The 26,410-nt window shown below is 41.9% G+C and overlaps 1 protein-coding gene and 1 long non-coding RNA gene across 2 annotated transcripts in view; one reads left to right on the top strand and one right to left on the bottom strand.

The window, feature by feature from the left end:
* LOC139606675 (uncharacterized) overlaps positions 1-11,627 on the top strand; it is a 57,169-nt gene extending 45,542 nt beyond the window's left edge. The window contains exon 3 of the long non-coding RNA XR_011684667.1: positions 11,122-11,627. This is a non-coding gene — a long non-coding RNA (uncharacterized lncRNA). The remainder of the gene's footprint in view (positions 1-11,121) is intronic.
* tnfsf10l (TNF superfamily member 10, like) overlaps positions 1-26,410 on the bottom strand; it is a 62,424-nt gene extending 36,014 nt beyond the window's left edge. The window contains exons 1-2 of the mRNA XM_071458943.1: positions 25,877-26,410; positions 62-211 (exon numbers count right to left, since the gene is read on the bottom strand). Coding sequence (XP_071315044.1) covers positions 62-211; positions 25,877-26,098 — 372 coding nt within the window. The 5' untranslated portion in view covers positions 26,099-26,410. The remainder of the gene's footprint in view (positions 1-61; positions 212-25,876) is intronic.

Raw genomic sequence — 26,410 nt, 5'->3', positions numbered from 1 at the left:
TTTGTAATGAAAGCCTGTATTTGCTGAGCTTATTGTGAATGTTGGAGCTTTGGTTTCTGACCTTGGAGATGTATGCTTTGATGCCTTCGGCCAGCTTGATGCAGGGCTCTCCGAAGAGCTGGGCCAGCTGGTCTGGGATGTCCTGGTCCTTATCCAGAGCATTGAGTAAACTCAGGCACTTCAGCTCCTCTGTGACACCCTGGCTACGCACCTGCAGGACAAACACATGGAGCAGAGACTTTAGCAAGGCTGGGTACCATTTACACCGCTGAGAAAAATGTCCTACACATTGTGTTGCTCACTGCTGCCATATTTCTTGAACATGTTTTGATCTAAACAAGCCTTCGTTAATGAAGCTGTGACAAACATCATACAACAACCACAGACTAAGCACAAAACTCAGCACAAAACAAAGGAATGAAAAGTCTTCAAATACTATAATTAATATAATTATTATTGATTTTGCCACTTGATAATATCCATCAACTCCCATACATATAAACATCATTACTTAATTTTTTTATTGCCCTCATGGGGCATTCAACCACATCCCGTACTCCCGACACTCCTCTGGTGTGCTATCACTCTCTCTGCACCTCCCTAATATGCTGCTGCACTTGGCAGTCTGCATCCTCCTGCACGTGGTCCTCATTATTTTCTATTTTTATTTTGTTTAACATTTAAAATTATTTTGCAAAGCGTTTTGTACAACATGCATCTGTTTGTCCTTTCTTTATATGTTTTGACGTTTTGCAGCGTTCCTGGATGGGATGCACATTTTCCTAAATGTGCTTTCACTTTTGTAACCTAACTGTCCTTGCGCGGGGGGCACCGCATATTTGTCTCATAGTGACTTGTAGAAAGACAGAAAACACATTGTGAGGTAACATGAAGAAAATTGTGACTAAAACAAACTGAGACCAAATGTATCTTAAACATGTCGGCCCACACAGAGGGCTGCATCTCGGAGCTGAAACACAACTTCTTCTTATTTAACTAAATGCATGCACGGTCGAACTGAGTGCTCTCTCCTGGAGTGAACCGAGCTGGCACCCCTACGCGCGCAGGGCATTTCATATCGAGACATCTAATAAGAGACAATTAAATGAACAGTTCCCGCGGGGCCAAAGGGGAAATTGTTTCTTTTCTCCTTTTGCTACGCCTCCTGTTTGGCAGCAACTTCCATGTAAATAAGAAATGTTTGCAATGTAATTTTGGTCAGCAGGGGTCGAAGAAGAACAGGTTTGGGAACTGAAATGCAGAGGAAGGCTCTCAGGCTGTGGAGTTATGTGCATAAATGTACGTGTGTGTGTGTGTGTGTGTGTGTGTGTGTGTGTGTGTGTGTGTGTGTGTGTACCCTTCAGGGAGGTTGTCAGCGTCACGGTCTGAAAGAGCCGCTAATGACTCTATAACAAGCACTGATGAGCTGAGGCAGATTACAGAGCTGCACTCCTTCACTCCTGTTCTTTATTTGTATTCATTTCTTTCCGCTTGACCCATGTTCTCTAATGAAACCCATTCCTTTTGTTTTCTGTCTCTGTGGTTTCCATCTCCCCATCAGAGTCTTCTCTCTCTCTCGCTGTACTCCTTTCCCTTTCTTTCTCAGCCTTTTTTTTTTTTTTTTTTCCTTGGTGATACTGGTTCATGTTGCTACATGAGCAGATCTCCCTGTTCCTAGTCAAGGTAGTGATGTGTGTGTGTGTGTGTAAATTAGTTCAAACCAAGTGGGAAGGACGGGCACTTGCGGGAAGAGAATGGGGCCACATCTCAACAGTCTGAACATGTTGCCCAGTCCCGAAAAGGATGACTCACGTCTTTTAATGGCTTCTCAGTCATGAGCCGAATCATAATGAGTCTAATTCGATACACATGTCATTATTCCGGCTGGTGCACATTCCGGTTACCAGTTTATAGGTCACCTTTGGGAGGCTTTTAATATTAGATGTGGTCAAACTTTTCTAAGTGCAGAAAACTGCAAGCTGCAGCACTGGAGGCCCGTTTAAAAATATAGTTTGAGCTTAACATCCTCCAAGAACCTAAACTATGTCAGTAAACCACACAGTTATACTCAAGCAGGAATCTAAAACTGGACTTGATGCAAAAGGGATAAGAAAGGGTTTGAAGGTTTTCTCTGCAGTCACAACTTCTTGAGACTGTTTTGGATTTAAAAGCATTTCTCCCTGTGGGCAGACACTGACTTGTTCTTTGGTCATGCATTTTCACGCATTGTGCATTGTCTTTCAGTGTTGTGTTGAGAGAAAAGGAAGCGCAGTAGGTCGCCGTAGATCATCTGCATACAACCAGGACGCATCCCAGCAAAAAACTGCTGACAGTGAGGTCTGGGCAGAGACAGTTGGACTGTTGTTAGGGAGCGTGTGATGACAGCTACCACTGCCAGAAGTGCTGGGGAGGTTCACGCATGCCTGACTGGATGTGAGCTCGCGCGGCGCAACAAATGGAGTGAAAGTCGGCTTCGTTTCTTCCTGGCGCCTCTGCCAAAACACACTCCCTGTTTCGGTGGTTCTGGTTGAAGGATTGATTGTTATTGAGGAGTGCCTTTTGTATATGAGAATAAAAGGTTGGATGTTACAGGGCATGCATGTGTGTGTGTGTATGCCTGCACATGTGTGTCCATTAAGTTTTGACAGGGCTGGAGGGAGTGTTTGATCCATTATGGGAAACAGTCCTGTCCATGCCAACGAGCAGATAAAGCTGAAAACAAGATTAAAAGAAACTCCTCTGCTCCATTAGTGTGGAGACGAGGCCAGAGGCTAAATCAAGCTATGCACACAAGCATTATCACCACATGAATGCACTTTCTTCTCTCTGGGTCTAAAGTGCATGGGGAAACTTCTCCCCAACTATAGTACTAAGAGGAGATGATTTAATTTCCAAGTGTTTGAGAACTTTACCCAGATATCATGCAACTTCCACTTCCTACGTCAGCTGTCATTGAGTCCAGCTTTCTTTGGATTAAACACTCGCTGCTGTTTTCTATTTCACTTCTAAAATTTGATTTTGCACTTCCACTGCTCTGCAGGTTTTCCTGCCAGTTTTGGTACGAGTTGTCCAAATAAGTCAAATCTACATAATCTCATTCAGGGACAGTCTTGGCACAGGCCTACATGATGGATCAGGATCCACCACTAAGACTATGATTAAGACTGAACCCCTGAGCACCTGACCTGACTGAGCAGGAAGAAAACTGGTAAAGTAAAGTGGAGGGTGAAAATAAATCCAGCCCATACTTGGGCCACATGCTTGTGTTTCTCCCAGCCCACTATACACCCAGCTCCATGGCCTGAGTCTGGCACATATACAACATGATTGTTCGATGCAACTTCCACATCTGGACCAACTCTGGCACACACGCAGAAAATTGTTTGGCCGTCAGCCACCATCAGAAGATTACAACCAGAATCTGTCCACATGTGGACATATATGGGCCGGACTCAGACCAAGGACTCAGGCATCTGTTGGGCCAGAGGTTTCGTTTTCTACCTGGGATGGTCCTGCAGGTAATTGATTTTGACAAAGTCAAACATTGACCTGATGCGTGCTATACAGGAAAGGTTATGGGACCAACATAGTCATTAGGATTCAACCTCTATGGACCGTCAATGTCTGTAGGAAATTTCCCAGCAATCCGAGCTGTTATATTTTATTAAGATATGTCAGACTAGACAGAAGTGACAGACCAACTGATCAACAGACCTTGTTTTCTGTCAGAAGATATTTTCACTCCTCTCAGCGGTTATTTCTGTATTGAATACAAACGGCTCTGCACTGAACTGTCTGCCTGGCTGGCTCTGTTAGCACCACCGCTAACAGAGCCAAACTAGTTCTTGTTTCTCCTTCCAAGTTTGGTCTCCCAAATCATTCCTCTCACATGACTATTCTGTTACATCGCCCTGTCATCGATTTGCATCGTAACAATATTCTTTTCTCCTTTTGAGGCCAAGGAGCTGAAATCAGATCTTCGTTCAAGTGATTTTATCAGCTTTTTCCTGCGCTCATTGTGTTTGTGGTTTAGCAAAAACTGTTGGAAAGCACAGAGGAAAATGTGAGAGATTTTCTAGGCCAGTATAGACATGCATGCCTCCATAGATGGGAGACTTGGCCTCTGTATCACTACCATGCCCTGGGACCATGCAACAGGAACTGCCCCACATGAACAACCAGAAGAAGACCCTCGCCCCCTCTCTTGAGCGCTCCTCTGACAGCAGTTTGTCTCTGCCAAACACAGAGTCCTTTTTGCCAAATCCCCAAGTTGCAAAACTATTAGCTATCATATCAGGAAACAAGTTACATTCTGATTGTTCAACATGAACAAATCAAAATGACTGACATAAGGTCAGTTTCAGGTCTTAGAACTGTAAAAACTCATGTCGTCTTTGTATTTTGATATAAATTATATCTTATGATATGATTAATTACCTTTAATTCCCAAACAAAGGTCTGAAGAGGACTCATAGTCTTAGTAGCACTGGAGCCTATAATCTGCTTTGCATTTGAGATGTTGCTCTTTTATAAAAATATTCTTCACTCCCCTCAGAGGGAATATTTTCTTTTTTGGCAAGCGACTCTTAAATCCTGGTCCCTGTGCGCTCATCCCCTGAGTGACGTATTTTCTCAGTGTCTTGACATTGATGACTTGTCCTTCCCATGGCTCCTAAACAATGAGTCCGCCTGGCCCGCTCAGCGGCCAAACGCAGGCTAACACATGCTAAAAACATTTGTGTCACCAGATCTGATGCAACTCTCAGCTGTGTTATTAAACTAAGTTGAATAACTATGCATGACCTTGGCTCGGGTGTCAAAAGAAAAGAGAGTGGGTGGGTGTGTCTGTAAATATGATTTTCACTGGGACGTTATCAGTGACAGATGTTTGGTCACGACACCTCCACGACTTCTCAGTAGAGGGCTATACACATAGGATTAAGCTATTTCAACATATCTGAAATCATCATCCCTGATCAACAAAATACATGCTTACCTAGCCCTCCACAATAACCAAATAAACTAGCCACTTGTGATCTACTGTCTCTCTTGTAGTTAAGTTTATGCAGCTAAAGCTATGTAGTTAATGCTACAGAAAGATTACTGTCATGATGTGATGTGAAGTGTGTTTTCTGGTGTAAAAAGTCACACACATAGCACACAGAACCATATTTAACCTCAATTTAAAGACTTTTGTGGCAGCTACAACAACCTGCTACGTTCAGCTTTGCCAATAATCGTTCATCACTATTCGACGTTGCTTTTTAGGTAAATAAATATTTTTTTTATACAGTTTGAACAAACATAAAGAAAGTTGGTATTTTTCATAATTGTTAGCAAGCTAACAGCAAACTTTGGTGGTTTAGTTTGCTAAACGAACAAGCTAGTCTGCTAGCTAGCACAAGCTACACTAGTGACTTTTCCTTCTTTATTTTATTAAATAATCAACATCAAGAAGACTTTCAAGAGAAAATGAACTGTTGCATCAATGATACCAGAGGACATGCTGTTTATCAAAAAGTGAATCCCACAAGACCAGAACTGAAGACAATTATCTGTGGGACTCAAGTCCTTGAACCACAGATGTTTTGTTTCTCAGTCTCAGTGGGCTTTTCATGATTTGAAATACATACTTTTTAAATTTTATTTTATTTAAGCAACATTTAGTTGAGCTGCTTCTTATGTTAACATAATTGAAAACTCACGTTTGGACAAGAGATTGAAACAAAACTCATAATGGAATTAAACCTGTGTTGAAAAATGTCAAACTCAAAACCCAGCCACACTTAATAGAATTATTGCTTTAAAATATAAAATATATAAAGAGTATCTGCTGCACTTTCACAGCCTAGAAATCTATTTTTCTTGCCAGATTAGATTGCGTAGTGACGCAACTGCAGAGCGGCTAAAGCCAAAAGATTAGAAAAATCTTTCTCAGACTGTCAGAAAGTTATTTTAAGACTTTGAACCTGAACTTGAATAATTTATCACAATTCGTAACTACTGTTCTCCAGATACAAGAGCTAAACTGGGATAGTCCCTGTTGGTTTGCTTTTGGAAATCATCATCGCTGCGGCACACATCCACATATTTTTGAGCGATCAATGCGCTTTTCATCCCTCCTCAGCCAGAGGACATGTGGTCTGTCATGGCTGTCCGTATGAATTGGATGACTTGACTCCAGAGAGAGAGGGAGACAGGGAGAGGAAGGGTCCAGGCTGACATAGCTCCTGTGATCCTGATTCCGACTCTCTCAGGAAGCAGCGAACAATGCTTCACTGTTCCCTCCCTGTGTGAGTGTGTGTGTGTGTGTGAGTGCATGTACATATGTATTGCGTGTGTGTATCTGGGTGTGTGGCCTGCCCTCAGTGTGTATGTGCAATAAAGTGACTGTGTGTGTGTGTGTGTGTGTGTTTGGCTGGCCCTCGACGGACACCAAACCCTGAAAAGAATATCTCAGTGGGCCACTTGGAAACCTGGCTACAATTTTGTGTGTGTGTGTGTGTGTGTTGGTCTGGGAGTTCCTTGGCAGACCAAAACTCTCATTTGAAGGGATTAGGAAGAGGAGAAGGCGGCCACGTAACTCAAATCCAGCAGGCCAGAGATCTGGACCAGGAGTTTGTGTGCAGAGGCAAAGACAGGGAGAGAGTTCGCCGTATTTCAGTACACCTTCTCTGCTCTGCTCCGCTTTCTATCTCAGACAAGATAGAAAGCGGGGTGAAATAACAGCTGAGGCCTCACTGGCTCTGGCACTCCACATAAATCCCTTTACCCAAACACAGAGGCAGGGGGGTACACAAGTGCAGAGGTCAAATAAAACTCACTGAACGTACAGCACAGTGGAATCAGCTCCGTCTTGTTGACGTATATCCCATGCATTGGTGTCTGAAGGAGTGAAGCAGTCTAACAGGTTTTGTGTTGATGTGAAAAGAAGGATCACCCACACAGTAAAAAAGGCTTTGACAAAGGTTTAGTGTCTTGACTCTGGCTGCAAATAATAAATACTTGTTGATTATTGTCAGTTCATCACATGTGGGAAGCAAGAACCAGACTTTTTGGGTGGAATTCGTGCTGAAAAAAACAACTGAAACAATTAAACGGTTATCAAAATAGTTGAAGATCGGTATTCTGTTGATTGACTTGCCACCTCAGTCCTTGTTTCCTGATCTAATTCTCCTTTATAGCTCATCCTCACTGTCAGCTGTGCCAGTTTCACACTAAAAGCCTTCCGCTGCCTTCAAATTAAAAGCATGTGCAGGAAGTGATGCAGCATCAGCAAAGTCTTTATGCATCAAAATCACCTCAAAGCAGCGCCCAGTCATTTCGGTTGGGACTAAGAATAATGCGGATATTACCTAATGACATAGCTATCTGTAACAGAACAGAAAAATGACCACATAGGTCGATGTAGCTGTACAGTTTGTTGTGAGGCGATTAACAGAAATAACACTTCTTAATTTTGTGCATTTCTTACCCCTTTTTTTACGGGTGAGACTAAATATGAAAAAAAAGGGAAAAAAAAGGAAAAGAAAGAGAGAGATACGGGGGTTGCAGTTTGCACAATTTAGCAAGCAATTACTGCGATTTCAATTGTGTTAATGTTATCGGGTATAATATGTTTTGATTGGGGTGAAAATGAGAAGCTATGATAATAATCAACAATAACAACAGTAGTGATAACAACAGTAATAATATTAGTAAAGAACGACGAGTTCTAGAGAGCGAGTGTGGATGTGAAGGTCCTGGCAGAGCTGGGAGGTTGTTTAATCTACAGTTACCATGGAGATAGTGGGGGGGGGGGGGGGGCTATCCTCTGGGTGGTGTTGTCATTGTGTGTGTATGGTGAGAGGTGTTATCAGTAGTTGATGAATGGGGGCCACAGTCTTTGAAATTAGTGTATTTGGTTGTTCTTCGTTGCAATCTGTCTTTCTATTGAGATATGTTCTGTCCTCCTTCTGAAAATCTGTTCACTGCTTCGAGCGGCAGCAGCAGCAGCTGCAGCTCCTGTTCTGGATGTCAGAAGAACTGATATATTAGTCACTACTGAGTTGTTAAGGCAAATAGAAACGGGTTAACACCAATGAACCCATTGCCACGCTGAATGAATGAAGTAAAATGTAACACAAATAGTCAGAGTAATTATCAGGCTAATCGTTGATTCCCCACCAACAAACACTGGAGGCCAGACACATGGAAAATGAAAGCAGTGGTAGCTAACCAGCATCTACAAGTGGTGGCATTACTGTGTGTGATTAGCAGTCGTTCTGTTGGAAGAAATGAGACCTGGTGAAAAACATACGCTGAACTAATTTAGAGGAGGTCTTCTACCAGCCATAAACACCAGTGCATTGTATTTATTATGAGGCGGGGTGTGCTGGTGATTTATGACCTTTGCACTTTAGCTGCAATTTGACTGTTCAGACGAGTCTTTGGCAAGTCAGGCTCCTCATCTGCACTCAGACACTTGCACTCTGACTCTCTGCTGTAAAAACTGGCCCGGAGTGATCGTTAATATAACTGCATTGCTTAGAGTCTTACACTATATTTACACAGCAACCATCTCATGGTACTGGTGTGCAAGTTTTTATATCTGCATGTGTGCGTGTATGTACTTGCTTTGTAGTGTGCGTGCATGGGTTTATATTGAGGTATTTAATATGAATGCGTGTGTATAGGTGCAGGTTTGTGTGCAGCCCCTCGGTGTGTGTGTGTGTGTGTGTTTCTTTTGGACTTTATCGTCCCTCCAGGGCTTCAGTGTATCTGGCAGACGGCCACGGTGGTGCCGACATTGATTTATAAGTTAAAGCAATCTGTTGTACGTTTAATGACCAACAGCCTTTCTCAGAGATCAGGAGTGTTTGAGTGCCAAACATACACAAAGGTATTTATGAGGAAAAAATAAAGGCCATTTTCATTATCAACAGTGAATAAACTGTGAGTTTCTACCTCACTGGCCAAGTTTTTGTCTGCAGTGAAAAGACAGACACTCCCCCGCAGGAGGCTCTGCCAGAGCCCAACACACATACAGAACAACTTTCAGCAGGGTATTTTGAAAATCGGAGCCAAAGGCACAATCATTAGTGGACTGGGGAACAGAAACTGCTGCTGCAACCAAATGTGTCCTGGCCTTGCCTCACATGCCAGCATCAGTTTGCTTCAGTGAAGGAAGCAAAGTGCAGAGTTGAAGACAAAGACTGAGACATTTGAAAGGACTCAAATGAAAATCTGTATTAACGTTGCTAATACCAGCAGATTCTGTGGGTTTGACTACATACTGATGTCATGTTGAATGTGCTGCTCTTGATAGTCAGTATTCAAGTATAAAAAATATATATGTATATATCCTCAAAACATGAGGAAGTTCTGGTTCTAGAGGTGATTTAAAAACTGCCTCAGCTTCTGAACTCGACCTCCTCTTCCTCTTCTCAGTGGCTCCCTTGTCTTTTCTCGAAATGATGTTGCGTTTGGTCTTTGTACATTTCCACAGATAGCAGCAGCAGGTGCCTTTGAAAAGTAGAGATGAGCTGGCTTTGTCAAGGTCGAGATGATACTTTTAAAATTCAAATAAAAGCAAAACAAGATCCGGACTCATACGCCGTGATATGGGGACATTGTCATTTCCCATTTTGTCCACCCTCTCATTCAGAGTGCAAAACTGAAAGGGTTATTCTTGTTGTTATGGGTAATTCTTTGCTGGTCTTTGTATCTGATTCCTTTCATCTTTCCTGCTTAGATTCCTGTTTCTGTGGCTCGGTGGGACCAATCAGAATCAAATCAGGGATCAATAAGATATACTAGCGCCATTAAATCTCAATCACAGATTCAGGACTCCTCAAACCCTGTCTCTTTGAACTTTGACTTTAATGAGCGTGCGTTTAGCTCACAGCTTTGACGCAACTTTAGAAAAAAGAAAAAAAAACTGCTCTGATTGCCGTTTTCAGGGTAATTTTAAAAAGATGAGGAGGTCTTTCTTTAGAAATCTCGACTTTAATCACCCACACACAATCAAAGAACAAGAATTTGCCTCGGTGACGCTAACGTGGACACTTGAGGGCAACTCAAACAATCAGTGATTTATCGCTGCATGGTTGAGCTGTTTGCAGCTGCGTCAGGAGATAAAGGCCTTGTTGGGTGAGTTGTTTTCAGTGGGTGTGGAGTGACGCGCTGCAGAGACCAGGTGCAAATACAATTGATTTTATTTCACAGAATCTATAACATGAAGCACAATAAAGCTAGCATGCATGGCGTTCCCACTGATCTACTGGACCAATTTATTTTCTAGTGTCAGACACTGGACACACAACACATCAGAGTTCAGTTTAATTCGCTGTGATTTCTGGGTATTTACATCATCAAATGTTCCCTTTTGGACCTTTAGATCACAGCCAACAAACCAGATATACACAACATAGAAAGTATTTGATAATGGGCTTCAAGTAGAGGTTCTTCCTCCTAAAAATAGACATTAAAACTCCCCATATGGTCCATATACTTTAAAATCAATCCAGATGTCAACCTGCTCCTGCTGAGAAACATTAATGACATTACTGGCAGCCAGTTACTTCCATTGTGTCCTGTTCAGTGTATGTTTGTGTGTGTGTGAACTACTTGAATGAGGAATGGTGCAAATGATCTAAGGAGTATGTGATCTGGATGCGGTAATTGTTTTACTTGCAAACAACAGTGCAAATCCACGCACGCCCCTCTCGCACACTCGTCTGCGAGTGCCAGTGCTCGTGATGGTGCACACAGCCCCACAGCAAGACAGCAGATTACCACTCCCAGCCTTTGTGTGTGCAACTTTGACCTCTCTTTGTCAATTTTTGCTGTTTTGGACTCCATCCAGTTTAAATAAAGTTTAAAGACATACAAAAGCTGGGTGGACCTGCCTGCAGATATTCTGGTTGTTTCTTTCTTTCTCTTTAACTTCCTTGTCGCTTATAACAATTGAGAATGTTACTGCTTAGATATAAAAAAAAAAGCTGTAAAGATCAGTGGTGATAAAGACACAGACTCCATTGTAACTTGATAGGAGTGTGTTATCTAAGCTTGAGAGAGTGAGAAGTTAAGACCCACGTAAACTTTTGCTCTTGCTAAGTTTCTGGTTCTCGTCATCTGCAGGAGCAGGAACAAGGGAGAATAAAACGAAGAGAGGGAAAAGGCAGAAGGAGGATGAGAGAAGTAAAGAAAAGAGCAAGAAGAGGTCAGGACTTTCCAGTTTGTCTCCGTCACCTGCACACACATACCGGCAGTAACGCTCCAGGCGACTGCGAGCTGACGTGATGGAGGCAGAGAAAGAACAAGGAGGAAGCTACATGTGTTCAGATACTGGATCTTCTGCAGCATGCGAGCTATGAATGTTCCACACGAACAATCGCGTGTCACAGAGAGCAAAACTAACGCTGCGTTCAGGCGTGTCAATTATTTCCAAGTTTATCACCAGGAAGTTGCTCTCAAACAGCAAACAAACACCAGCGCTGAACTGAACTTGTTTGTCTTCAACACATAATGAGCAACTGGCAAACTGTGGCAGGTTAATGGTAAATATACAGAGTCGATTTTTCCCTAACATTCTCTTTATAGCAGCGTCCAGGATGGTGTCACACAGAGGTCACATGATATTTTCTGACTCTCCAAACACGTGAGTCCTTGTCTTGTGAATCCTTCCCAACAATGTACTGGCAACACAGTGCATTATGGGAAATTGAGGGCCACAGAGAAAACGTTGGTTGGACCCGTTGGCGCATTATCATTGACATCAGCTGCAACAGGTGATTTAAAATTAGTTTAATGGCAGCTACGTGACAACCAATCTAAATTAGGCAAACAGCTGGAGATCATTGTGTAACCCTTACGTAACCTCAGATTCTTCCTTTCTGATAAACAACTACTTTAGCAAAGCCAGTTTCATGCAATTAAGCCTAAATTCAAGATTACGCTCTCCATGACTGGATAATTTCATCATGGAGAAAGTTAAAGTGAAAGCTGCAAACAAACTCAGGTTAATTAAAGGCCGAAGCTTGCCCCAGAGATGCACAATGATGAAATGAATGTTAAGTGAAGCAGTTTGGGTCGTTGTGTTGCTGTGGGGTCCACTGGGTGCCTGTGGGTGGGCAGGTCCAGCATGGGTGGGCAACTGTGTCTGCGAATGTTTTTGTGTGTGGAGGTGGTGAGCGAGCGTGACTCAAGTGAGCGGGGCCTTTACAAGTACTGGTGAAACTGTAGCTGATCTGTGTTTTCTCTGGTGGGGTCCCCAAGAATGAAAAACAAGGAGAGTGAGCACTTTGAACGGCTGAAAGGGTTATTTTTAGGACGCAGGTTAGAATTATTTGAGGAGCGGTGTTGGACATTTGAAAAAAGGCTGAAGAAGGGGAGTAAAAATACCAAACGCTAACTGGTGCATTTTCTTTTCATAAAATATTCAATGTGGTTCTCAACAATCAAAATATTAAAAAAACTAAAATTTGAAAAAGAGCTGATCTTGATTTAAAAAAAAAAAAAATTAAAAACACCTGAAGAAAATGAATTGAATTCACATGCACTGACCTCTCTAAGTGTGTGTGTGTGTGTGTGTGTGTGTGTGTGTGTGTGTGTGTGTGTGTGTGTGTGTGCTTGACTGCTGGCCTGTGAAGCTACTGTTCTAGCAAATGAGTAGTTTGTGGTGTCACCAGCTACCACAATAAACACACTGTAGACTTCTGGGAATGCTTGCACTCTCTTTCTGGGCTGTGAATCCCCTGTCTGCGCGCATGTGTGTGTGTGTGTGTGCGTGTGTGTTCTGCAGTATATGCTGTGGCTATGAAACATTATTATTATAGTATAATTGTCTTCATTGCTACTATATTGTGCTATAATACTGCAGCACAGTTTGCTATGGTGAAAACTAAGGACAGTGTTTGCTAAAAATATCCTGTTTCCTGTTCATATAACAGTCACTTTGATAATTAAAGATTTCATGTGTATACTCACTCATTCCTTATATGTGCAATTTCATTTTAAGCGTATAAATCACATCTTTATATCTGGTGGTTCGGACTAAAAACGTGTCACCCCTTCATCATCACTCTGTATTCATAATTTATTCATAAACTGATAAAATACTAATAATAAAGGACCACATATGACGTTCTTATTCCACTGCAGCGAGCAGTGATAGCACTCGAGACGCTGACATGTGAACCCACTGACGCGAGGTCAAAGGTTATCATCAGCTGTCATTACCTCTGTGACTGATCCTGAGGCTGCAAATCCTTCAAACGGAGGCAAATGAAAAGTTGGGATTACTATCTGAGACATGAGCGTTAAAATCATGATGAGGAAGGAATGTTAAAATATAATTTTCTCTGAAGAATCAGAACAAATGCACATATGAACATGAGCAAAGTCAGTGTGTGCAGTTGGTTTAGCCTTCATTAGCCTTTCCTGATGACAGAAAATCCTCCAGAGAATGGATCCCACATGTCGTTCTCAGAATTTAAAATTTCATTATTACATTATTTGCAATGTGGTTCTCATTTCAGCTGCGACTTGGATCAATCCAGTCTTATCCTGGACTTGGAATTCAAAGCCACACCAGCGTGACCACACTTAAAGCCTTTTCTATTTGTTGACATGCTCTAATTTCGGCCATTCAAATGAAACCATAGTCGAGCATTTGTGCAGCATGTTGAAGTGTTGAATGCTGTCAGCGCCAACTGTTAAAGGCCAGAGAACCTGTTTGCGATCTAAACTGATGGGATTCCTTGCCGCTGTTATGCTGCTTCTGAGAATCGAAAGCAGGATGGTGAAGTTATTCCAGTTGTTACTGACAACACTCACAATTCTTCCTGCATTTGAGATGGTAAAGGTTGTTATCTGAGCTCATGGCTGAGGAAATAAGAGCATAAAGAAATTATTTTAAATTAGCAGTGTGGTTCTTAGAGACGGCAATGTTGGTTTGTGTTTGATATTTTTTGCTTTCTGCATTCATGGTCCCCAGACAATGGACCTAATGACTTTGATAATATCTTCAATTTTCTTATAGTGCCACCATAAGGTTCACATTTTTGGTTTTTAAAGGTCCTGTATAGCATAAAGGTAGATGTCCATGCGTTTCTTTGATTATAAACCAGGTCTAGGTTCTATATTAATACAAAGTATCAAAGCCTCAGTCCACAGAGAAATGCACACAGCCTGTATTCAGAAACTGAGCCTTAAAACCAGCCGTCAGCACTTCTGGAACTTTGTGATGTCACAACAAAGCAGTCACCGCTCTCTGCCATGCGCCAAGCCCCGCCCACCTGAACCCACAATCCAACCTTGCAAGATTTGGTTTCTTACCTTAACATTATACCTGATAAACATCAGCCTGTTAGCTTTGTCATTATGAGGATGTTAACATGCTGATTTTAGCATTTAGCTCCAGCCCCACGGACCCACTAGCATGATTGCAAACTCTTGGTCTTTTTTAAAAACATTTTGTCCAAATTTTTTAGAATAGTAGAAACATTAAAGGTAAGGACTTAAGCTGTTAGTGATTTGGTTGTAAAAAGAGCCTTTTCAACCTTTAAATTCTCTATCAGTGAAAAATCTAGATGTTTCTCAGATGTCCCTCCCCGACCATAATATTTTGGAAGCACCAAAGCTGGGATCCCTTTTTATATTGGCAGGGAAACACAATTCCAGATTGGACACATGTTTTCATAATATTCCTGCAAGATTTTTATCTCCTCTACAAGAACCCAAGACATCCAAAACAAGACTTCTGTCTTTTTGTCCAAACAAGTACAGTATGTTAGCATTTCTCTGCTGGCTCTGGGAAACCTTGGAATCTGTATATTTGATTTAGATCCTTGCAAAAGACAACTGAGTCTTGAAATAGGATATCAAATCCCAGTCATCTAAGATATTAAGACATACAAAAGTCAATGATTTACTACTTTTAAAGTGATGACTCACCGGGTTGCATATCTCATCATAATCAGTTTGGTGATTCGTTCGTCCAAAGTCTAATTTCCTTGAGAGCTAAAATGTCAGTGTTATGGTGCCGTAATCTAGCATCCCTGCCAATATGTGCTTTCTTAACCTTACTCGGCTCCAGCTCTTAACAGACAAAAAGTCTAGCAAAAAACGACAACATTATTTAAGTCACGGCCTGGAGAGAAGCTTTACCCCGCTGCTTGACAGGTTCATGATTTCACCTCTATTCCCAGAGCTTTACTTATTAAGGTTTTCCATTCAGCAGTTGCAGACAAAGCCAAATCCATGCTCAGCATTTGATTCATCGGTTCACGGACGACCTGTGATCGCACATGTACAAGGTTTTAATGAGGTAGTGTTGTGTTGTGGAAGCCAAAACTTTGCTCCGGTCTGCAGCTCAGTGTAGTGCTGAGATAGGGGAACTTAAGCGATAATGTTTTTGTGGTTTTTTGATCTACGAAAGCAGTGGTGATGGGTTGTGACGCCTTTCATGTAAAGCCAAAACCACAGTGTTCTTCACAGTCAATGAGACATGAGACACACAAAGGGATGGCCAACACTAAGGTTTATGGAGGAGGTAACCGTTGTGGACGTGGGACAAGAGTGGGTGGAAAGATAGAAAAGATAATTGGGGAGAGATTAGAGGAGAGAGTGAAGAAAAGAGTACAACGGTTGTTTAATTGGTACAGAGATGAGAGCTGACAGGGACAGGAGGGTCCTGTTACTGCGTTCTGAGTCAAAAAGCTGATATCAGAGAGTGTGTGTGTGTGTGTGTGTGTGAGGGAGGAAAACATTGGATTAGACAGACTTCAGTTGACACTAACAAGCCTTCCTTCTTGTGCCAGGACAGAGATGTCAGCCCATTCCCAGGGTTAGATCATGTTAGACCAGCTAAGAACTTTCCATCCAATCAGCCACTGGCTAACCAGGTGATACACACAAAGGCACAAACAAAGACACACACACACGCACAAAAACTTCTATTTGCACACATTGGTAAATGAGGCAAGTTCATTTTCTTTGTGTCAATGGACATATCTACAGTGCCACACACAAAAGGTGTAGATACTGTATACAAGATACTGTATAGTGTACACACATACAGTATATGCAAAGGTTGGACAGACAGACTGGCTTTCCAATATAACGGCCTATTATTGACCTATTTATTAAATCTTGGATAGCCGCCACTCAAGAAATCACTTTCCAGGACATCTTGAATAACCAGCCGTGTTATATGTGACATACAACACAACCAAGAAATAAAGAAAGTACTTTCTTCACAGGGGCAGTCAGCCCTGATGCTCTGGAGTATTACAAAACTTAACTAAGGCAACTTTACCTCGTTTCATAACAACACACTAAATTTAGCCGCCAGCTGTTGTCATGTCTAATGCTGCAAGTGACAAATATTTTCATTATGCACAATTTTTTTCTTGATGAATCATATAGTTGCTGATTATTCTTCTGCTGATTGACTTAACGATTAATCGACTAATCACTACTCGACTGTTGATGTTGGAGAAAAATAAATGGAGGACATTTGTGATCTGTTTGTATATTTATTTTTGTTCCACATTTAAAGTGTTTCACTGGGACAAATTATTTGGCCAGTTTAATTCATTTCCCATGACTTGAATGCTACATAAACAAATTCCAAATTTTAGAGTGGAGCCCTGAAAAGTGCATGTAGTACTTTTTGTACTATATAATAGATAAATAAACACTATCAGCTATCAGCGACTTAATATTATCTTTTATTTCTGCAGCCTGTGTGTTTGTTTAGCTATATCTGGTACAATAAATGTATTGTGTTTTGTACAAGTTAAATAGACAATAAAATAAAAACAAAATAAATACTGCAGGCATTGAGTTTCGGCCCCATTTAGAACACATGGTCATCTTTTTAAAAACACCCTGAAAACCCACTCTTTCTTTCCTTTTTCCTTTTCTTTCCTTCATTTCCCCCTTTTCCCACTTTTGTTACCTCCCACCAAACTCAAGGTTTCCCTGTGGTTCTACTGGACATGCTCCAGCAGAGCAAAGCAGCTTCTTTCTGCCCCTTTTCTTTGATATGATGCATGTATAGAAAGTATTGGAAGTATGGCTTTGGTTACTATATGATGGGAGCCATATGGGGTGTTTACAGCGGAGAGTGGAAATGAAGGAAGATGGACAGATGAGAAGAGGGACATTTTGATGTAGTCCAATGCTGGGGTGAACGTCTGCATGTTATGTATTTATCCATCTGTTTCCTAGTAATACTATAAATTGCCAAATAGTTCCTGAAGCCTTTTATTTACGTCAGTTGGGCAATTTTGCACAGGAACTGGCATCTTTTTTTGATTATCAGATCATATATGGGAGTAAACGCTCAAGCATGGACTGTTTCATTTATCAAGCATGCGCTAAAAACTGGACTCTAATCCGATTCCAGCAAACTCTTTTTCAGGTAAATAAAAGACCAGCCTGCTGCTCGTTATCTTAGCTTTTGATTAACTTCTTCATAATTCTTGATAATGAAGTTGTCGAACTGATACTGAAGATTTGTGTGCTGACACATTCCATGCATTTTTGTACTAAAGCAGCTGCTAGCTGTTCAGTGCTGATACTGGATGATTTTATACATGTTCATGCCACTTTTTACTGCTTGTGTAAGGAAAAAAAAGACAGAACAAAAACTACCTTTCTAGAGCTGAAATCAGGTTTTTATTCCTTTTTTTGTTGTTGCAAAAACAGCTTTTTTAATGTGAATATTTTCTGGTTTTGTATCCTATAATTGTCACCTTGGGCTCTTTGAGCATTTTTCTCTATTTCCTAACATGACATCAACCAAACAATTAATGGATTATTACAGAAAATAATTGTTATGTTAATCTGTAATTGTTAGTTGCACCATAAAACGGCTTTCATAACGTGGATTTATACAATAAATTAAATAACTTCTGCATGTTATGAGCCAGTGAAAATGAGACGACAGAAACCCAGCCGACATGCTGCAAAGACCTAACGCTGCTACCTGGTATCAGCTACCAGATGTGGCAGGAGAGTTTATCAGCACTTTATAGGCATGTTGACTGAGCAAACAAAGTGATAACACACAGGGCAGCACCAGCTGTTGGCACACACACACACACACACACACACACACACACACACACACACACACACACACACACACACACACACAGCTGTAGCCACATCCTAATGAGCATTCCAACGTGGGAACGTAAATATCCTGTTCATGTATCAAGCTGTTTAAGCAAGGTCGTGTGTGTGTGTGTGTGTGTGTGTGTGTGTGTGGTGGGTCTGTGTAACTGTGCTCTGTCAGATGACATCAGCAGACTCCTCTCCTGTGCTCTGTTATATGATTAATCTCTCTCCTCTCTGTCTTTCTTCTCTTTCAGCTTCACTTCATCCTCATATCTGACAATTTATGTGACTTCAGAGGGTTTTTTTTTTTTTTTTTTTTTTGGGGCATGATTAACAACAACTACTGTCTTTGAAATCGAGCTCTCAGGAGGCCTTTAAATTCAAGTCATGTCTGTATGCTAAATATGAAGCAACTGGTTAGCTTAGCTTATCATAAAGACTAGAAACGGGTGAAACAGCTAGCCTGGCCCTGTCCACAGGTAAAAAATAGACATAGAAACACCTCTAAAGTTCACAAATTAACATGTTGTATCTTGTGTGTTTAATCAACACTTCACTGTAAGTTTTGTTCAAGATGAAAAAAGCTGCGCCATTTCTTCGACTGAAGATTTTCCAGATTTCACAGTTTCTCAAGATGAAAACTGGCATGTTTGGTGTTTTTGTAAATTTCAGGCATTTGACCTGATTTTTCAATAAAGTTCTGTGACTTTGAACGGTGCTAACTCAGTACGAACATCCAGAGATGTTTTGTTTCCCTGCCTCATCGCTGTTTCACCATTTAAAGGGACAGTCCGCCATTTTTATTTATGAATTTCAGTTTAGAACAGTTTATGCAGGATCCAGTGTTTTTGAAGTTTGGCCCATAAAAATCAGGATGTCTCAGCCTCTTGAGAGTCTATATCCTACTGTACAACTGATTAAAGCCCACATACTCAGTATTTATCAGATCTCTTTTTTGTAAAAGGCTCATCACCTTCATCTCCTCTTGTCTTCCCCCTTCGCTTTTGTCTCTTTCAACTCTCAGTCCCACGTTTCCTCTTCCCTACCTCTGTCCTCTGATCCCTGTCTTCCTTTTCATCCTCGTCCAAATGAACTGGCCATGAAAACACTTGAGCGTGCAGGTCTGTGCGAAGACACAACACGGATGTGTCACCACAAGTCTCCCAATAAATGTGTGTGTGTGTGCTCGTGAATGTTTGAGTGACTATAACCTGGCTGGTAAAAGAAATCCTGCTGAGGAATGACAGAATATTGGGTCAGGAAGCTTCTTATGTGTCATATTTGACTATTTTGTTTTTGTAAGCACAAAAAAACAAACCAATTTGCGTCAGAAAAAGGCCGGAATTTGGTCTGTTCATGAGCACTGGCCAACAGAAATTTTAAGACATTATCGACTTGACCTCATTTTGGCCTTGTCATTTTCATTTAGTCATGAAGACACAAGAAAACGCAATGCTCTTCGTGTGTGTTTGCATGATGTGTGTTTAAGCCTCTTGTTTTCTCACTTCTCTTGCTCTTTTTGCGTGTTATGCCCATATAAACACCTTACGTAACTTTGGAGACATGCCCAAGGCCTGTTTAGATGCACAGAACACACACACACATCCAGTGCCAGAGAATCATTTAACGTCTAAGCTCCTACCTCATAAAAGAAAAAAAGAGGAAAAAAAAAACTGCTTGTGTCATTCCTGAAAAATTCGTCCCCCTCCCTCGAGCCCTAAAACTGACTGAAACTCGATTCTCTAACGTGGATTTGAACCACAACACACACAGACTGCAGGGGGGCAGGAGGTAGAGAGAGAGAGAGAGAGAGAGAGTTGTGTATTTTGGCAATGGAGTCTGGTGTGGGAGGTTTATATTAGTAGCCTCAAATTAAATCTAAATATTTGAAGTGATGGGTTTGATTTTACTCAACAATTTGTTAATCATGATAAACATGCATGCACCTGTATGTTATAGTATTCACACACACACACACACACACACACACACACACACACACACACGTTTGCTCAGTTATCCTTGTAAGGACATTGCCTTGATTTTGGCTTTGGTCCCCATAAGGACTACTAGTCCCGACAAGGTTGGTGTTTACACCAGAAAAGGTCCCAAGGAGGTCACAAACCCCCTGTGATGCACACGTGTTGCATGCCCACCCCCACAATGCACATCGGGAACACATACACTGCCATTCTTGTTAGGGCATTCATTGATTGTGTAACAGTAACTTTAACCTTGGCCCTTTACAATAAAACCTGATCCAGTGTGAATGTCTGGGATAAATAGAGAGCAGATTTATGTTCGGCCCATGCTGTTCTATATAGGAGCTAATGTCAGAAATGTCATGGCAACAGCAGCTGAGGCCACACAGGGAGGCAGGACTGGAGAAATGAGTGAAGGGGTGAGATTGACTGATATTAAAAAGCCAATAACCTTGTTTTCTACTTGTTATCTTTCAGGCAAGCTTACAACTTCTGGTTATTTGTTTAGCTGGGTGCTTTTAGCAGGTGCCGACGTGTTCCACTCAAATTGCCACATGTTCCTGGATTTGTTCTGCCAAGTGGATTTTTTTTTTTAAATGTTTGATTTCCAGCAAACAGTCGCCCTAAATTTGTAAGTATCAGCAGGCAGCAACCAAAACATCTGAGGTTATGTAACGCCAGCTCTAAAATTCAAGTGATACGTGGCTGTGATTTTCTACTTTCCACTGTTTTCCACTGTCAAATTAAAGCATTTTTATCTTGATTTAACTGCTATCAATAGAGAGAGACAGGACAAAATATCTGTAGAGACAAAGAGGGTTGACCAGATGGAACTGAACCAGCAAGGTATGTGTCTTAGACCAATGGAACAAGTTGTTTTTTAACTACCAATGGAGCCTGGAGTCGAACTGTGGACACCAAACAAATGGCAGCTTTATGTTTCAAGCTCAAAGAACCCCTATAACAGGGTTGTGTATCATCAAAGTTGCCATGTACACTTGTGTCTACAGCTGCAACAAACCATTAGTTTCATTATCAGGTTGTTTTCTCATTCGTCAATAAATCGTTTCATAAAAAAACACCATTACAATTTCCCATATCTAAAGGTGACACCTTCAAATGTCCCAAATATACTCAGTTTACTATCACGTAGGATATAAAAAGTATAAAATCTCCACATTTAAGAAACTAGAAGATCAAAGATCGGAATCTGAACCAGAACCATAAAATGACTATAGGCCCACTGTGGACTGGAAAATGTTAAATATTTGGATGGATTTTCCTCTTTCTTTGCTCGGAGGTCATCTGGTCATCACACAGATAAAAGGAGAAAACACACACACACACACACACACACACACACACACCCAAAGACAGTTAAATTACAGAAACACAGACTGGAAAGACATAAATTGGTGATTTCTTAAGCAAAGTGGACCACACACATTTACACACACACACACCTAACAAACATCCACATTCTGTGTGAATCTGACCACACACACACGCACACGCGCACACACACACACACACAGAGTGGGAGTATTGTTGCATGAGGGTGAGTCAGAGCCTGTCAGTGAACCCAAACAATAATAAAGTGGACCAGTGAAGTGTAAGGAATGGAATGCCAATCACACATACAAGCACACAAACCCCCCAAATTTCACACAAATTAACATAAATGACACTACAATCTAAAATTTCTGTCGCCTACACAACCACGGTAGCTGCAAACAAACACACACACACACACACACACACACATACTGTATTCGTGTGATGTTGTTTGGCGCTGGAGTCAACGAGTGCAACAAACATCAAAGACTCAGTTTAATATAAAATGAAATAGTGGAACTGTCACAGATCTGGAGGCTCATGCGACTCGGATCAGGGAAGTCGTAAAGTATGTGGACATGATCAAGCTTTGATCCAGATGCATGATGCAACGTAAAGAAAGTTTCCTCGAAGCTGCAACTGAAACCAGCGCAGTTTAAGCCGGTTTTTGGTTCTTAAAACCACAAATATATCTTCTTATAGACATCAACACTTCAAATAAAACACAAGAAAAGTGTAAAATATGGGACCTTTAATTTTAAACCACTAAATAGATGCTTCCTTATATAAGAAGTGATTATTTTAACATAAACAAACCAAAGAACCAACTCAGTTCAAGTGACAAGAAACCTTTCTAGTATTTTTTTTATTATTATTTTTGATTAATCTTTTTTTTTGGTCTATAAAATGTTTGCAGAAAGAGGAAAAATACCCCTCGCAGCCTCCTTAAGACCAACAGCTGTGTCTGACCAGCGGTCTGAAACCCAAAGTTACCCAATGCACTCTCACACAGAAAAAAGCAGCACATCCTCACAATTGAAAAGATGTTGTGAATGTTTTGCATTTGATCGATTATTGGAAGAGTTGGCGATTATTTCCCAGTCAATGGACTTACTGATTGACTTATGCTTGATTTCTGCTCTTACATACTATAGCTATTATAGCGCTATGGCCTTTATTCGGTAGCCCATTAACAGGCGACTAAATACTTGTATCTTTCAAACTTTGCATTCACCAAGGTGCCATTCATTGTGTGTAGCTGGTTTGCACAGTGTGCCTCATCCAGTAGGTCATACACCCGGAAGACCAGGATCTCCTGTATTTACATGTGTGTATTTGTTTGTGCGTGAATGTGGCAGCGCTGAGGCAACACTGGAGCGTTCCTCATTATATGATGTTCATTGTTCCCCAGTATCTTTTGTCTTAGCCAGGCTGGCATGGGGTGTTAACTCCACTGCAATTCAAAGGAGGGACTGTTTCCAGAGTAAAAATAGCTGGCCTTCGCATGAGAACCAGGGGATCCCCCACATGCAGACACAAAGCTCCATGTTTTCCATTTCGTCTCTGTCCACTATCGACTCTAAACTATTCCTTATGTGACTTCCTGCCACTTTTTATGTGTCAGAGGAGAAAAACTTAAATCAACCCATTACTCAAGTTGTAAAATAGCCTTTTACTTCATGAATAAGTCTTCGTGCATTTTATGATCTCATCAATAAAGTATATAAAGTCACTTTAGCACATCTCTACAGATGCTTTTGTTGACACAGGATTGTTGCTTTTATGCCAATAAGTCAATTGGAAACGGACACAGCCAAAGTCTGATATAGTTACCTTTCTATTTTTTTTCAGAAAGGAAATAGAAAACTGGACCTAACATCCAGTATAATCATAAACCATTTATCCCACACCACATTTCTAACCTTGTTGTTAACTTTGCCCGACGAATATCACTCAGATTAATGATTCCAATATTAACTCTGCCTCATATTTTAATGTATAATCCAAAAAGAACTTTGCTTCTGTATCTGCACATAGTCACTCGTGGCATGAATGCGCCTGATTATCCTGCTACTTCAGTTTTAGTAGACACAAGCCATTTCATTAGTCAGGAACAGAGCCTGTATCTATTTCTGGTGTGGATTTCCCCTGCTCTTTGATACGTTGTCAAGGACTTTGCACCAAAACATCAGCATAAAAAGCTTTGATCAACCACATGATGACCTCTACATCTGCAATGGCACTTTTCCCAAAAGAGATGAAAAAGCTGATGTGTCTGGCATGATGGGAATTTGAAAATACCAGACTGTCTTGCTGTTAAAAAAACAAAGCAAAAAAAAAACTAGCCCATAGGTCATCTGTACAGCAGGTTATCATGACCCATAGTTATGTTTGTGTTGCTAGGCGACATCTAGTGGCTGTTGTAATCATGACAGGAGCAAAGGATACAAAGATTGTCTAATGTGGAGGAAGAAGTTATTTTAACCCACATCACCATCTTTTCCTAAACCTAACGAAGCCACGACTGCTAATATGGTAACCATGTTGATGAAGGTAGCTAGGTTTTTGATTATTGTGACCATGGCGACCAAGGTCCGGTACGCCTGCCGCTGTAGGGACACTATTAAGGTCTTTAAGCTGTGACAGTTGAAGGGACGCCTACGGCTTGACGTGACACGACGTTCCTACCATTGCAGCCCAACTGTCTACTACAGCAAACCAATCATTCTGCCGTATCTCCCATCATCACATCATGCTGTAGCCGTCCCCTCAACCACTGCTGCTTCAAGTCCCTATATCAGGAGATTCTCCTATGGGTCATATCAGAGGGTTGTAAAAAACGACCTTAAGGTTGTTGAGGTTGGAGGACTGGTTGAAGAATACAGCAAACGTTAAAAGAGACGTAGACTGACCGATGTTTACTCGTCAAAAAGTCACAGATTTGGTCCTGTCAGTGTCCGGATGTTTGTCCATCACAGTGGCCTCCCTAATGGCTCCATCACTGTGCATCACTTTGGGTGAATGCAGCAGCTTTTGCAACACCTGTTTTGAATGGAAAACTAGCCGCAAAAGCATTAATAAAACATCAGATATCATTTTTCTTCTTCCTCATTCCCAGGAGGACTTGTTGAGGAAATGAGCCTTCATTTTCAGCCTCTTTCCTCTCCGTGAAAACGTGGCAGAGAGATGCTGGGGTTTTGTATTTTCAGGATGGAGTTACCCTCCGTTATACACCTGCGTAACTTATCGCCACGGTTTCAACACTGAGGGATCCACCGCTAAGGGGAAACCGTGACACGTTTCACATCTTCTGACAGATGTTTTGCTCTCATGTGGCAGAGGCTCAGCACGCCTCTGAGGCCAGCTTCCCCTCTCTGACGGAGTATAGTTACAGTCTAAATGAGCCTCTTGGTGGGGTCAGCAGATCAGCAGGAGCCTGCACCAGCTTCCCTGCAGATTTTCCAAAAGACCAATATGTACCCTTCCAGTGCAGACCTCCCCTCAACACAAACTGCCCCTGCCTTTAGCCTTTTCTTTACAGAAGACACAGATGCAGTCGTGGACCTTTATCCTTAATATTGTACCAATATGACTCAATCTGGCACATCTCTGCCCCCCTACACTCAACATTAATCAGTCCACTTGTCATCACATACTTTCCCCTGCTGGGGCTCAATGAGCAACATCTCTCACAGTGTGTTTCTCCAAGTAGCAGATTTAACTTCAGGACAAACAAACCCTGTCAGTTTTGACTTTGAGTAACTGCAACAAGAGGCTGAGGCAAAGCGTGGCCGAGTCGCTGGGAACGACCGGCAGATTACAGCCCTATTGTATGTACATGTTTATCTAAGGAGATAAAAATGGCTTAAGTGGAACCCTCGGGGGATGTCCCACCTCCATCACTGCATATTTCATCTCTGCGCACAACATCTGCAACCTACTTCAACGCGAACAGCTTCTCACTACTTTTTGCCTTCACAAATGGCTCCAATATGTTCTTTTACGCACGCAATTTAACCCGTTTACTTCAATAAACGCTGCCGGACAGACAGACATGCTTATTGCCCCTCTGCCTCCACTGCTTGGAAACTCAGGACTGCATTCTTTCAGCAAGTCAGAAAGCGGGGGCGAACTTCTCCAGAACTGATTTACTCCCCAAACACAAAAAAATGTCACCCCAGCTGCTGGGAAACGCAGAGATATCCCTAAAACATTTCTGACTTGCAGCTGCTGTGCTCAAGTCTTACTTTTTATGAAAACTCTGTTCCAGTGAATAGCCTCCTATTGTGCACAAATGTGGCTATTTCTTAGTGTAGAGTGTGCATGTGACATTCAACTATTTCTTGTTAGTTTTTTGGCTCTAAAAAGGCGACAATTCCCACAAAGAGACGCATGGAACCCGGAGTGCAGCATGCAAAGCCTTAAAGCGAGTGGGAACCAGCTCTTACCTCTGATATGGACATGTTCAGGTAGACAAAGAGCCCCGTGGTGGAGGCAATTTGCAGCACCACCACCACTATCACCACCATCGCCACCCACATCTTGGACGGCGCTTCCTTGCGCCTCGTCCCGCTCGGCCCGCCGGCCGGGACCATCATGTAGGTGGTGGACTCGCTGCTCACCGATCTGAAATAATCCTGGTGCTGCTGCTGTGCGTTCGGAGTGGCCATGGCATTCCCGACGCATGAGGAGACTCGTAAAAACCGAACGGCGCAAAAACAACAGCAGCCAACGACAGCCTCCGCACAACTTGACCGACTGACCGAAAGTTGGAGCGAAATTAGATCTCCATGCGTCCGCGGAGTCACGCAGAGCTCAGCGGGAGAGGCAGGGGAGGAGGACGAGGAGAGGAGAGGAGAGAGAGAGAGAGAGAGAGGCGAGCTGAAAGTTAAAGTCTGGACGTGTCCATGTCTGATCTGCTACTCAGCTGCTGCGTAAAGTGGGAGCTGCTGGAGGAGGCAGCGCTGGACCCATGAGCTGCA

This window comes from Trachinotus anak, unplaced genomic scaffold, assembly GCF_046630095.1.
Source record: "Trachinotus anak isolate AG129_WGS33_773 ecotype Australia unplaced genomic scaffold, CSIRO_AGI_Tana_v1 ptg000023l, whole genome shotgun sequence".
Lineage (NCBI taxonomy): Eukaryota > Metazoa > Chordata > Actinopteri > Carangiformes > Carangidae > Trachinotus > Trachinotus anak.
This window is presented reverse-complemented; position numbering and strand designations above follow the sequence as displayed.